We start from the raw sequence: 15,817 nt of genomic DNA, 5'->3' as shown, positions 1-15,817 counted from the left end.
TTATAATAAATAAGAACAAAAAAATATTACAGTGAAAAAACAGTAATGAGAATCACTACTCAGAATAATAATGATTTTGAAAAAAAAATAAAGCTTAACAAATTAAAACATTCGGATGTGGTACGTAATCTGTATTTGGGAAAAATATCCATAACTGTCATTAAAATAATATACATTAATGTTTCAATATGAAAATAATCTAAATGGACCTGAAAACATGCTTCAGTTCTTTATGTAAAATTGATTTCCTTTATTTCATTATTATTATTTTTTTTTTTGGTTAAATGTGACCTAAGCCTGTTTTAATGTGATTCACCCATTTGAATATCAGTGAGTAGAAATTATTCATTAATTTAATGTTCCCTAGTCAAATGAAATGCATGGTTAAAATATGAGCTCATCATGTAAGTCAGCAGAATTTTAACATGCAGCCTGCTTAGGCATTACCGTGCGATAGATGAGACTGGCCAGGATGTTATGCCTTAACAAGCTTCCTCTTCTCACTAATGACATGTTAATTGTGATTAGAAACCAGCTAATGGGAAAATAACTTTCCAATTGCACCAGTCTTTTTCGCTACCCCTGGTGCTTGCCAAACCTTTCTCGACAATTAAGATAATAGGAAAAATAGTTTTTGAGCTATGGCTCTCCTTTATTCTCTTATCCTCTGTTTAAACACCTGCTGTTAAACACCAAATGAATAATGCGGAACGGACAGTTAAAAGTGTATTTGTCAGGACGACATCTCGCTGAGCTCTTATTTTCCCCTCCTCTGACCATGTCAGTAAACCACCTAATTTGTCCCGGGTTATGTGTCCAAAAAAATCAAATCATATTTCGTCTAGCCGTTTTCTTATTTGTCTCAAAACCAACACTAGCGCCTTTCTTGTTCTTTCTAATGCAAACATTCACATACACCCCGACGCCCTGCGGCACAGAGCTGGGATGTCCCAATTAAAGCCCACCCCCCCCCATCCCAGATGGGGTTGCTAAATGCGAGAAGGTAGGGGGTGTAAGGTGGCATGCCAACCTCCATCCAACCATGCCCTCCTCTCAGCTTGGCGCAGTGACCTACTTCAGCCCGCCAATGCCGTAGTGCATTAGGAAAGGCTGTCTGGTCTGGCAGTAAATAGACTAGCATTAGTTTTTTGACACTGCATTAGTTTTTTGGGAGTAAATTGAGAAAAAAAAATATTTTAATATGAGAATTATTATATTTGTAATTATACTTTGCTGGAAAAACCTGTTGTACACAATCTGCTACATTTTCTCTTTTTGATAGTTTATACAAGTAGCAAGCAAAGAAGTATACATTGTGTCTTTTTGCTGTGATATTTTTATAAATATTTAAAGATGAACACTTACTGAACTAAAGCAACTTAGGTCTGCTAGATTATCCATACATCCTTAAAGGACAACTCCGGTGAGAAATGATCCTAGGGGTAATTAACAGATGGTTACAGAGTAGATCGTTCTCTGGGATGCGTTTTCATGAAAATCGAATGCAAAGAGTTTTATCTTTAAAAACAGATTAGCTTATAACACTAGTCTATGGGGCACACAGTAGTGAAATTAAATCGCTAGTTAATACCACTAACAAGGCTCAAAATAGCCCCACACTAACACAGTAGCATAATGAGGGTCCCTACATGCAAACCGAAGCATTGAGAACTTTGTAAGAGTACAAACAGTTTAATAAGACGACATTTTATAAACATAGTGCCTTGTGCGTTCACGGACAGGCGCCGTCTTGGAAAACAGTCTTGACTCATCGAGCCACGAGCGCTCTGCTAAGTGATGAACTGTGACTTGTAATCTCATATGGTCCGTTGTTTCCGGAAGAAAACACTGAACACAACAGAGAAAATAAATAAATAAAACTAAAAATGTCCATGTTATTACATTTCACAAACTTAATTCCTATCGACCAGCTCACTTAAAACAGCGCTCGTGGATCGATTAGTCGAGCCTGTTTTCCAAGATGGTGCCTGACTGTGAACCCGTAAGGCACTATGTTTACAACGTATCTTCTTATTAAACTGTTTGTACTCTTACAAAGTTCTCAATGCTTCGGTTTGCATGTAGGGACCCTCATTATGCTACTGTGTTAGTGTGAGGCTATTTTGAGCCTTGTTAGTGGTATTAACTAGCGATTTAATTTTACCACCCTGTGTCTACCCTGTGCCCCATAGACTAGTGTTATAAGCTAATTTGTTTTTAAAGATAAAACCCTTTACATTCGATTTTCATTAAAACGCATCCCAGAGAACGATCTACTCTGTAACCATCTGTTAATTACCCCGAGGTTCATTTCTCACCGGAGTTGTCCTTTAAAAAAAGTAAATATGTATCAAATATGATAAATCAGACTTTGATATCTCACTTATCATCGTGTTGCATTGCATTATATAATTTCCCCGACAAAAAAAACTACAGAGCTTTGCTTAAGCTAAGCATTTAAATATAATCTTAATATAAGACAAAAATATTGGTAGTTGAAGAGTGACAACTAATATTTATATGCATTTCATGTAAGTAGTCTGTTATACAGATATTATTTATTTAATTTACAAGCCATCAGAATTTTATCTTTTTGATAAATATCAGCAACTGCACTAAATTTCACATTTTTGCTCAGTTTGGGAAAAAAATGGTAAACTCCATATTCTCCTAAGTCATACTGTATGAGCCAAAAAAGCCTGGTGTATCAAATATGATGCTCAACAAATACATATACAAACTTTTTTATGGTCTAAAGGTTCAATGAACTTCTATTTCAAATAATTAGATTTTTTGACTATTATTTTATACTGTATGCCAGGCTTTACAGGGTTATTAATCACAATCTTTGTCCAAAATTCAATTGACGTTTGGGATAATTCTAGGTGACCTCATCTCGTTTTTCACCCTGACCTTTGTCTTCTAACCCATCTCTGCTGTCGTCGGTCTTGACGATCACCCCCTCCTGTCACAACATTTGTCACCCAACCCTTAAATTGAACATGACTCTTCATTAAATCATATTTATCCATCTGTCACAATCTGCAAATCTGCTGCGGTACTCTTCAGGTTTAAACAATACTCAGTGCATGGGTCCCAGACACTGTCTAGGTCCTGACAGATAAAGATTGCTCTGATTACCTAAAGGAGCTGGTAGTCATTTAAGTAAAGCTTTAGCTAATCCCGTAAGTGTTCTTTGCCTTCTAGGCTACTAGACTGCATTCGTCTACTTCAGTCCTGTCACACCAGCAATTGCTTGTAGATTTTTCTCCCTTTGAAGCACCCTTACATACGCAATTATTTTTTATTATTAATGGTTCTTGTTAAGGCAAGCATGATTACTATTGTACTTGAAGTTATGGGTTTATAACCAACCCTTAATTCTGAGTATTAAACTTCATTGTGTAACTCTAAGAGATGAGCTATTATTTACTAAAGGGTTTAGACTTGCAATTTTAACCTGGCTGAGAAAAAAAAAAACACAATCTAATAATCCCGCACTGCAGACCATTAGATACCCAAAGGTGACCTGGTGGTTGGTAAGTAACCTGTTGTACCTAGCAATGCCCTAGCAACTATGCAGCTAAAAACTAGTGCTGGGCAATCGATTTAATCACGATTGATCACATCCAAAATAAAAGTTTGTGTTAACATAAAATGTGTGTGTGTATTGTGTATAATTATTAAGGAGTGTCTATTCACACCAAAGCAAATAGCCAGCCTTACTGGCAAGTTATATTCGCACTAGCTCTGCTTAACAATGCCTGGTTGGGACAAGCAAGATTTTTAAAAAACATGCATCTTCAACGTCTTCAATGGTGCAGTGAAGCGAAAGGCTGAAGGATCTCTCTTTTGACGCAATCGACCCGGGTTCAAAAATGCCTTTTGCAGAGTTCGCTCTTATCCTTTTTCCACCATCACATCGGAAAGGAATTTACTTTTAATAAAAATTAAGAAAAGGTTTTAAAATTAATGTTTAATAATAATATAAGCATTTATCGAGTAGAGTTAGGGGTAGGGCCTTTTTTGTCCCATTAAGGCAGCATCCATTTAATAATTTTAAATAAATACATTTAATAAATGTAAAAAGGTGCAAATAATATGTACCTGTCCAAATGAAGTATAAATTGCATGTAATTACTGTTTAAATAACTGCTACTTTTATTTTTTTATTTTTATTTACTTTTACTTTTATTTATTTGTACAGTAATTATACACAGTACACACACACAATTATTATGTTTAAACAAACTTTTAATTTAGATGCGATTAATTGTGATTAATCAATTGTCCAGCACTACTAAAAACTGATCTGAACATTTTAGTAACCACATGGCTAGTCAACAACCCACATCAAAGAGAATCACTAGATTCGCTCTAAAATGCCCATGCACATTTTTATGTAAAATTGCTGAAGAGTGACAAATGGAGCTTGAGTGATCGAATGGAATTCAAGTGTAGTTCAGGCAGACCACTGATCGCTAAACGATATCAGCTGACGCTCATCTGATTTTTTTACTCCACCTACTCTAATCAACTATAGTATTTAAGCTCATTCAAATTCATGTTACTCAGTCTGTCGCACAGACATTTACACACACCTCACCCCTTCACCTCCTAGTATTCCATTATCGAGTATTGGATTCTGTGTAGAACTCTATTGTGTATCTTTCTGTATCATGTGCTAAGAAAATTTTGGTTATCAAGAATGCTGGGGGATTATGTTTTAAGGATGTATCTCAAGCTGTCTGTATGGCATCTTGAGCATCTTTGCCAATTTTTCGCCAAATCAAAGATTGTCAATAAATTTTACTCTCAAAGTGGTCCTGACTGAACTAATATTTATATGCATTTCATGTAAGTAGTCTGTTATACAGATTTTATTTAAATTACAAGCCATCAGAATTTTAAAATATGGACTTTTGTTTAAAAGTTTGGTGTCAGTAAGATTTGGTTTTGAAAAAAAGGTATCTTATCAAAAATACATTAACAATAATAATATTGTGAAATATGATTTCGATTAAAGCTGCAGTCCGTAACTTTTTTGGGTTAAAAATGATCCAAAATAATTTTTTGAGCAAGTACTTAACCAGCCAGTGTTCAGAACTATCTGCTTACCGTAGCTCGATTTACAGCAGTAAGCTTGTAATAATGTTTTTAATTCCAGTGGTACTGGTGGATTTCCCCGGGAAATTCAAGCATATGTTTGCGTCATTACGTCACATCTGTACACATAAAGAAGGAGTCCCGGTTAGCAGACTACTCCATGTGAGGATGTTGGAAGTGGAGATAGCCTTTTCTCACACCACTTGATATAATTGAACGTATCAATTTGGTGGCTAATCCAAAAAGGTTCAAATGACAGTCACCAGTGACAACTGGAGATTCGTCCGTTGAAAAATGCAAAAGTCTTCAGACTTCGGAGTGAAAAAAAAAGAGACTTTACCCAGGCGATGCAAAAACAAGGATAATCAAAGGTGGTGTAAACTCCATGTTTTGAAGGGTTTTTTCAGCTTTTTTTCTGCTGAACAGGTAAGACATTTCAATGGTTGATTAGGCTATGTAACAGTAGCACACCTGTTCACTTAATTCATGCAGTTAAGGAGTTTTCTTTGTTGTGTCTTTCTTAACATTAACAGTTTGAAAAAGTATAATTTGCAGTTTGACGTGATATGATAAACGATCGTTAGATTAATCATCGCGATGTATTGCAATGCCTTTTTCTCCTTAGTTGGTCAGAACAAAAGAGGATGAGCTACTTACTTGTTCAGATGACATTATGTCAGTCATATTTTCTAACAGTAAAGTCTGTGATTGTGAATGACAGTATCGACACTGGTGACTGACAGCGCTGCTCCTGACAGCTGCACATTTGATTCCTCCGCGCTGTGCCGACTGGGGCACTACTCGCGTAGAGTAGATAATTCCATGAATAACTGCAATTGCAGTTTTCAAACAGAGATGGCGACAAAGTGGAAAAACTACGGACTGCAGCTTTAAAAAAAATTTTTTTTTTATTACTCCTTTGATGGCAAAGCTGCATTTTCAGCTGCCATAAGTCCAGTCATCAGTCTCAACCAATCCCCCAGAAATCATTCGAATATGTTGATTTGGTGCACATGTAATATATAGTTTATATTATTATCAATGTTGAAAACTGTTGGGCTACTTAATATTTTGCGGAAAAAAAATTCAAGATTTTTTGAGTAGAAATTCGAAAGAACAGCATTTATTTGAAATAGGAATGTTACAAAAGATTTCTTTTTATTTTGATCGATTTAATCCACGTTTGCTGAATAAACGTAATGTAACGTATATATTTATTTTAAGAAATTTTAATCAGTTATTCAAGTAAACTGATTACAGATTTGGTGTTCGTTCTTTTTCAGATGACAAATCCTGCTATTCAGAATGACTTCAGTTATTACAGGAGAACCCTGAGTCGCATGAGGATCAATAACGTTCCTGTGAGTTTTCTCAAGAACTGAAACTATCACCTCTCTTTTGCTATGACATTCTGGTAGCCTTTTCTCTCATCCTCTTCCCTCTTTTTCGTTTTATATTTATCTTTCTGTGTGATTCATTTCTGTCCTCACGTAACCTTTTTTTATCCACACATATACAGCTCTGAAAAAAATTAGGAGACCACTTAACATTGATTGCTCTTAGTAAGAAACTTAGTTTCTTAGTTTTTTTACAAAGCTGTATTTTTTATATTTTTTTACTTTTAAAATAAAAGTACACCTTTGAACTGGCAGCTCTCTATTTTTATTTTATTTTATTATTATTAACCCCTTCCACATAACTAACACACTTCATTTTTTCTTTTTCAAACAAATACTCAAGCACTCAGCCACTTGCACATACCAGCCCTCAGGGGACTGTTGAGGACCCAAACAGAAAATGGTCTCCCACTGGGAGAGTGAGTGAGTTCTGAGATGCTCACTGAAGTGCATTGAGGTGCACCAATATAGTGTGGCACCTGATCTGCAGTCAGCTTTTGTGCCTGTCCTCCCCAGAGACGTCCTGCCCTCCTAGGATTAAATATCTGATCTGAGAACGGGCCACATACATAGCCCTGGGGGACACCATGAAGTCTGCATACCTTGTTTAGTGAAATGACGCTGGTTTTCCCCTCTTATTCTCCCAGGCTGAATTCAGTAGCCTAACCATGACTCCCGAGGGCCCTACTACTGTAAGAGAGTTAAATAAATCACTCTAGGTACCCCTCTCCACATCTGCCACTAGCCCCAGTTTAGACTATTTTTAATATAAGAACATATTTTTAGATTTGACACACCAGAATGTGCAGGTGAATGCAGTTTACTGTAAGATTAAACTACTTCTTTCTTATTAAATAAAACATAATTTGTTGTCTGGCTGTCCGGATTTTGAAACTTTTATCGATTTTCTTTTTCTTGATTTTTGCTTGTATGAAATGCATTTTATATTAACCTCTAAATCAGCAAATTTAAGGGGCGATTTAACTTCCATTCACACACATACGAATGAGACAGACCGGAAACACAAGCTTTTGCGAAACGCTTCTCATTTTGCTGTTCCAAAGTTCAAGCTTAGTGAACTCTAAGCTGCAAATTTGCGTCATGTGACAAAGTGTGACCAGGGGTTATTGATGTCACAGTGTGACCTCTTGGCTGAAATAAAATAAAAAGCTTTTGCTGTAAAGTTGAGTAGATTGTATATATTTTTAACATTTTGTATGTATTACTATTTGTTATATGTTTTATTCTTTTTTTATTAAAAAACACACTGCAGAGTGTGATTTCATTTCACAACTGTTGCGGTGTCTGAAGAAATTTCAAAAAGTCTAGTGTGACAATGGCTTTAGACATATTTCATAGCACTAAAATATTTTAAATTATTATCACATATTTGCAGAACAAACTAAAGCTTCATTTTCCTTTTTATATCTGGGGATGTCTTCACTTTTCCCACCTTTCTTCCAATTCACTGTTTCTCCACAAAATCTATCTATACCATTAACCAAAATGAATTGTGTTATTGTAGGATATTTCATTGGTATAATGCCAGCTTGGAAAACTTTGGCTAATATACACTCTATCTTAATTTTAGCAGAAGGGTTTAATATGCAGTGCATTAATAATGTATTAGCATTTTTGACAAAAAATTTTACCTGAGAAATTAAGGCACTGGGTAAAAAAGCCAATCGATGCCTATCTATCTTCAGTGTTCCCCTTAATGTCTACTATTAATCATATTCATGAAGCATTGACTGTTACAATTTTTGAGAAACTGATCAGAAAGAAAAATCTTTGTTCTGTAACTGTTCTTCTTATGAAAATGAGTTAGTTTTTGCTTTAACATTTTTGGTGACTGTCTGTGTAGGCAGAGGGAGAAAATGAAGTGAATAATGAGCTGGCCAATCGGATATCTCTTTTTTATGCTGATGCTACGCCCATGCTGAAGACATTAAGTGATGGCACAACTAAATTTGTATCTGAGGTAACAACAACAACAACAAAAAAACAGTTTTTAGTGACATACAAAAAAAAAAAATATTTTTTTTAAGAATAACTTAATTCTTTGCCTTTGCCCAACAGAATAAAAACCTGCCCATTGAAAACACCACAGATGTATTGAGCACCATGGCGAGCGTGTGCAAAGTTATGTTGGAAACCCCGTAAGTTGGCCATTTTGTCATTTGTCTGATGAGACCATGAAGTTTGCAGTGTATTAAAAACTCAAGTAGAATTCACTAAAAATTGTGAGGTAAATATAAAATTTAAAAATGTAAAGTGATTTGCTTATTCTCTGGTTTTGTTTGTATTCAGAGAGTATCGCAGCCGCTTCAGCAGTGATGAAACTGTTTCCTTCTGTCTGCGTGTCATGGTGGGGGTAATCATCCTTTACGACTACGTGCATCCCGTCGGTGCATTCGCAAAGTCCTCCAAAATAGATGTGAGTGAAAACCGTTATCCCCTCCCTCTAGAAACTAGCGCTGACTCATAATCATAGCTCAGAAAACGTGGTGATGGATCTCTCGCAGCATCATGACTCATGAGGTTCAGTGCTGTCATTAATGTGCCATTCTAACCATGGCTTCGTTTTTCCCCAAACAGATGAAAGGCTGCATTAAAGTGCTCAGAGATCAGCCCCCGAACAGTGTGGAAGGTCTTCTTAATGCTCTCAGGTACTGTTCAACAAGCCAACATTCAGCAAGGTCACTGCTTAGTCCTTTTTGAAAGTATCCTAACAGTATCCTACAGTATATACAACTTAAATAAGACTTGAAAAATAACGCTGGTCAAAATTAGAGAACACTTTCAGATACCTTCAAGCTTTGGGTGTTAATCTGGCACTTGGTGCTAATTTCCGTAATATTCTGGCAAACCCTATTTAACTTGAAGCAAACTTTCCAATTTTCACTGACTTTGCAAGATGGCAAGCCACTCTAAGGTGACTCAAACCCTACAACACCAGGTTGTCCAGATGAAGGCCAAAGGGATGACCCTTTCAGCTATTGCAAAAGAAGTTGGTCATTCCAAATCTGTAATTTCTAGAATATTGAAGCTTTACAAAGACACTAATTCATTCAAGTACCCAAAAAGGTACGCAAGACCAATGCACGAGAGGACAGAACCATGCAGAGACTGTCAATGTGGCATCGGTTCAACACTGCAGCTGGAATTACTCGCCAGTTCAGAGCTGAACACAGTAAGGATCTGTTTTTTCCATACAGTGTCTTGTCATTTAAGAGAATTCTGACTGAATGCTCACTCTACAGTGACCAAGCCTCTCATCAGCAGAAAGAATCAAAAGGCTAGACTAACCTTTGCTGAGGAGCAAACAGAGAAGAACTGGTCCAAAGTTCATTTTATGCAAGACAATGCCCCCTATCACACTGCAAAACGGGCAGTTCCTTGAAAGTGAAAACATTGACATAATGAAATGGCCAGCCCAGAGTCTGATCTAAACCCCATTTAAAATCTATGTAAAATCATTGGCGACAAAGTAATGGCTATGAAACCCACTACAGTTACCGAACTGTGGAAGAGACTGGAAGAACAGTGGACTAAGATCACACCGAAGCAGTGTGAAGATGTCCTGTGGCCGCAGATGTGCTGAGCTCATTCAAAGCAAGGGCCTCTATACTTCCTAAAAAAAAATTGACAGCTGTAAGCATCACATTTTAGTTTTAATGGGTTTTTTTTGTGTGCTGCATTGGTTATTGTTCTCTAATTTTGATCACAGTGTTTTTGACAAAATAAAGGTTTTTGTTGAAGTACCTTGGTATTTTGTTAAACATGCTAGCAGAACAATGGTATACCCACAGCTAATCGTCCTTCAAATTTCAAGCAATGAATATCAACAATATTTCTGAAAAAAATTGAATGTTTCTAAATTGTTTTCTAATATTTTGATCTCCACTTTGTATGCGTGTGTGTGTGTATGTGTGTGTGTATATATATATATATATATATATATATATATATATATATATATATATATATATATATATATAATGCTCAAATATATGTATGTGTTATTATTTATTTATTTATTTATTTATGATTAAGTTATTAAATACATTTAAATATATATATATATATATATATATATATATATATATATATATATATATATATTTTTTTTTTTTTTTTAATTTATATAGATGTTTTTATACTAATAATGAATGTTATTAAAACCATTTAAAAATTAAGTCTTATTTATTACCATTGAAATAATTATTTTATACTAATGATTACAATTATTAAATTAAACTTAAAGTAAATCAATTAAGTTTATCAATTTAAGTTAAAATAAAGAATTATTATAAATTAAATTGTTATTTGTAACTATTATTGGATAATAGTTATTATTTAAAATAAATTAATTTCATTTAAAGGGGATATATATAGCATCAGCAAAGTATTTGTAGAAATTTTAAGCAAACTATTTTAAGTTTTATTTTTATTTTTATTTAGACTACTCCTTTAGCCTATTTTATCATTTTATTTAATAATACATTTTGTAATCACCGGAAATGACACACTCGAAATGTGAATCACGGTGATAAATAAAAATGCCACGTCACAATATTGAAAATATTCGCATCTTAAACCATGAGGGCAAGCCGGAGGATATCATATTGCAATGTGCAAACTTTGCGCAATAGTTATGCTGGTCAAGAAGTTTGAAAAGCCAGTCAATTGTTCACTACAGACACTGAAAATAAAAACCAACTGAGCTTATGGCATCTGACACTGCATTAACTGCACATATTCTCTTAGAGGCGATGAGATATTCTCTCTCGATAAAATATTTATTTTCTTAATATTTCACTTGTGGGCCAATGGGAAAATGCATTTATTTTCGTGAATCTATAAGTATTTTGTGTTTTTATAAATTGTTTTTGAATTTATCTCTATATCCTTGCAGCGCATCGGTTATGCATTGATTAGCTGTGAAATATTGCAGGGCAAATTATTTGTAATATTAATTTAATAATAAAAGTAGCCTAATCATAATAATTTAACATGCCTTGCGTGCCCGTCCGCTACTCCACTGTGAAGGGGTAAACGCATTCCACATCAAATCAAATAACTTTTTTTTTATCCAAATCCACATGCGTGTTTGAGAGTCTCTCCTGTATCATGGTGTTTCTTGTCGAGTGTTTTCAGTCAGAGAAAAAAATATTTAATACGATGTGTTTTATTTATCAGCACAGTCAAGAATAACTTAGACTGTAGACTACCTTGACTCTGAAAAGTGAGTTTTTCTTGCTTATATTCTGAAAGGTCCATTCATGTGGATTTAGATCTTGCTCAGGGCGTGGGCTGTCTGTGGAGGCCTGACTAACCACTCCAACTTGTAGCAGAGCTGATGGCTCACATCGGGAAACTCCATGACTACAATAAATATGTCCCCCTAATGTCGCCCGTGGCTGTGACTGCTCTTGCTCACGCTCGTACACACGCAACATACAAGAGACTGAACATGATTCAAGGTTTCGATATACTCACAGCAAAGTTCTTTTTCATTCTTCTTTGTTTAGAAGTAAAAAAGTTGAAAATACTTTTGCAGCCCAATAAGTTTAATAAACATGCAGAAACATATTCGACACGCTTCTAAACACAGCAAAAATGACAGCAGTGAGAAAACAGCAGCTTAGAAAGCACAGCGTTGTGGATATGTTTGCACAAGCTCTGCTATTTACCGGCATCATGATGACAGATGAGGTCATTAAAATTACACTTGATTATAAAGAATATTTGAGAGTGTAGACTATATAGATCTGACTTTGTCAGACTATAGTTTGAATTGATCCCCTTTTATGCATGACACTGACAGTAAAGAACAGAAGGGCTCTTTCTGCATTATCCTGAACATTGAATAAGCATTCGTTTCATGTGTCATAGAATGGAAGTAAGGCTTATGGGAGCACGCGTAACCATCACAAATCTTCACATAAGAATCAGTTCTGTTCATTTATTGCCAGAAAAAAAGTGATTAATACATATAGCTAGCCTGGATGCCAGCCGAACTCTGCCCCACCCACAACATTTGAGCTCAGGCAGTTAGGAGTAATTATGTATTTAACAGCTCATCAATGCAACAGCTCACAAATGAAATTGTCAGGGCGGGCTTTAGACGATGATGGACAGATGATAAACAGTAACGTAATCATCCACATCATCAATGGAGCTTGATTGAATTTGTTCTAATGCTAAACGGAGAACATGTTCGTATATGCATTCACCTTCACTTTTTCTGTCAGAAATGATGATTGTGTTGGTAAGTACTCTGTGTATCCTTAACTAATTTTTTTTACAACACCGGCAAAGATCGTTTATTCCACCGTGCGTGCAGACAGGGTTGCCAAGTATTTACAACAAAACCCGCCAACTACTAGGCCAATAGCTTCTCGGGGGGGTTCTCCGGAAAAAATGGCGTTTGGGGGTTAAAATATGTGTTATTTTGGCAAGGTTGCCTGCTAAAATTCGCATTCCTAGGTCTATATATCACATAATTGAGGTTGCTTCACTTCAACCCGTGGGAAAAACACAGTGCAGTTGAGTTCTGTTGGCATTTGACAACTAACGATATGCGTCGCTCTAATGCTCTGATTGGTTGTAGGTCTATCCATTTGAGGTCTTTCATGGTTTGGTTAAACCACGCTCCCTAATTACAGCCCAATGGAGCAGTATCAGACACATATTCTGACTAGAATTGAGTATGAACACGTCTGGCATATAGCAACATAACCCCTTTAAAATAAGTCCTAATTTATTTATATTGATGTATTATGATAAATAGTACAGGTCATTGTTACACTCTCTGCATATATGTAGGAAGAGCCAGTGTCCATCACACTGTTACAAACACCATGAAGACACTTGTTGGGGTTTTTCTCATATTTTCTTTGGTGGCTTAATTTGAAAATCCGAAGCATGGTCAAGTGCCTTCTGCATCACAATGAAGATGCTAAAGGTGCCTCTAGGCATCATTTTTCAACGCGCTGGGTGCTCCATTCATTTCAATACGAAACCTTTGGTGTCATACACAGGGTATGGGAATATAATCGTCATGGTGAAATTTATTTTTTGATTTATTTATTGAAATTTTGCCATTATGACATGTTGGAGTGTGATTCTCAATTTAATCAGCAAGCATAATTTCATTTACATTTATTTTATTTTCGCTATTTAGACACGTTTTAACATGTAACCCAACCCCACCCCATCACTAAACCTACCCATTTGTGTGAATATGATATAAAGCACAGGATATAACATATGACTGCATCCACGAGTTATTCAAAAAAGTTAAATAATCCAAGTTTTCCGAGGCCAAGCGATTGATTTGCATGAAGAAAATCCCCAAAAGCGATCAGCATCTCCATCCGCCGAAGATCATGAACACATCAGATTTCAAATATTGCCGCCCGTACTTCAGATTTCATAGTGAAATTGCATTGGCTCTCATATGTCTTGTGACCAATTGCGTCATTACGTCAGCATTGATTGTAAAATGTCATTGGCTCTCGTGTGTCTTGTGACCGACTGCATCATGTTCAGGAGTCTTTTGAATTATTTGAATGAGATATGAATGAGTTCGTTCACGGGGCAGCGGGATCATCATTTCAGCGATTAAAACATCAAGATCGACTTTTCACAAGAAGATATCGTATGACTTCAGAAGACTTGGAATGCAACATGAGCTAATACTTTTATACTGTTTTGGTCAGATTTTGCAATAAATACTTGTGACTGTGCATTTATTTGCCTGTTATGCATTTTATATTGTAAAGATGTGGGTAGGTTTAGGGTAGGAGTGGAGTTAGTTGCTCCAAAATATGAAAGTAGCCTTTAAATATTAATAAAATCATGTCTGCTTTTACAAACGCAAAGAATTAAATGCGTCTGTGTATGACGCCAAAGGTTTCTCATTGAAATGAATGGAGCACCCAGCACGTCGAAAAATGACTTAAGCGTCTTCATTGTGACGCGGAAGGCACTTTACCATGCTTCGGATTTTGACGCCTTGGGAGTGAGAACGGGTTGATATTCCACATAATGTCATGATATATGCACGTTCATGCATTCTGGCCCGTGATTATGCTCTGCTGAACAATAATGCTTGTTTGGTAACAGTGCTGAAGATAGCTTGACACGTGGCAAAATACTGCAGTAAATCTAATTAATAATGAATGTCTTCTGTGCAGGTACACAACAAAACATCTTAATGATGAGTCAACCACTAAGACCATTAAAAGCATGCTGCAGTAGCAACACACTCTGGGACATACACCACTGGCCTCAAGCAAATGCTCAGGAGATGCACATACACTCTCTCTCCTGGACTAAAGCGATGCACAGAATGTTTTTTTCTTTTCTTTTCTTTTTCTTTTTTTATGAAACAAAAACAAATCAGATGAAAGCTTCTCTAATCTTTCCTTGTCTTTTTACAAAGCTGATGCTACTGGCGTTATGTGTGGTTTTCTGTGCCAAAATGGTTTTGCTGAAATCTCTTGTTTTAAATGTTCCTAAAAGACAGCCATGCTACTGATGGCAGCTATGGAAGCATTGTTAGATTATATTTGTGATAAAAGTTTTAATTTAGCTTGTTTCCCAATAAAGGGAGAGTGTGTTTTGACTTGAATATAAATATCTATATATTATCTATATGATCTAAATACACACAATTATATAAAAAGAGAGAAATATATTATTTTTGTTTGAATTAATATTTAATGTTACATCTACTGCATGGCAAAATGATTACATTTCTTCTATTTAAAAGAAAACTAATGTTTCAAATTCATTTGTCTGTTTGATTTTGTGTAAAGGAACAGGTGTTTAAATTATGCTTTAAAAAGGTACTTGGAGATTAAAATGGAGATTAATTGATAGAACTTTTCAAGTTTTATATTTTTTATAGTTCTTTTGTTTTTGTTTTTCCATAGGTGTTATAATTTTCATTTTCGTTCTTTTTTTGATCTGTAAACTATCTTTCAAAAACTGTGATGGATCGTAATCTGTGTCAGATGTGATGACATGATCTTAAGAGGAAAAATAAAATGCTTTCATTTTTATAGTGACATGTTTACTTGTTTTTTTACTGTTGCTAAGGTACATACAAATGATCGGCACATATATGGTGTTATGCAAATGCATGACAGTCATTTTTGAATTTTGGCACAAAGTCTGGTAAACATTGCAGCTTATTTACAAAATCGTCTGAAGAAACCAAATTTGTTTCTACATATATATCCTGAAATATTAATAAACCTATGGTTTAGGGGCAGGTGCAAAGGAACAGGTGTTTAAATGCT

General features: G+C 35.4%; 1 protein-coding gene across 1 annotated transcript in view; it reads left to right on the top strand.

The window, feature by feature from the left end:
- fam49bb (family with sequence similarity 49 member Bb) overlaps nucleotides 1-15,583 on the top strand; it is a 127,685-nt gene extending 112,102 nt beyond the window's left edge. Inside the window, exons 7-12 of the mRNA XM_067435034.1 lie at nucleotides 6,390-6,467; nucleotides 8,368-8,484; nucleotides 8,583-8,662; nucleotides 8,814-8,940; nucleotides 9,102-9,172; nucleotides 14,708-15,583. Coding sequence (XP_067291135.1) covers nucleotides 6,390-6,467; nucleotides 8,368-8,484; nucleotides 8,583-8,662; nucleotides 8,814-8,940; nucleotides 9,102-9,172; nucleotides 14,708-14,771 — 537 coding nt within the window. The 3' untranslated portion in view covers nucleotides 14,772-15,583. The remainder of the gene's footprint in view (nucleotides 1-6,389; nucleotides 6,468-8,367; nucleotides 8,485-8,582; nucleotides 8,663-8,813; nucleotides 8,941-9,101; nucleotides 9,173-14,707) is intronic.
- The last annotated feature ends 234 nt before the right edge of the window (nucleotides 15,584-15,817 follow it).

Source organism: Pseudorasbora parva, chromosome 24 (genome assembly GCF_024679245.1).
Source record: "Pseudorasbora parva isolate DD20220531a chromosome 24, ASM2467924v1, whole genome shotgun sequence".
In the NCBI taxonomy this organism is placed as follows: domain Eukaryota; kingdom Metazoa; phylum Chordata; class Actinopteri; order Cypriniformes; family Gobionidae; genus Pseudorasbora; species Pseudorasbora parva.
This window is presented reverse-complemented; position numbering and strand designations above follow the sequence as displayed.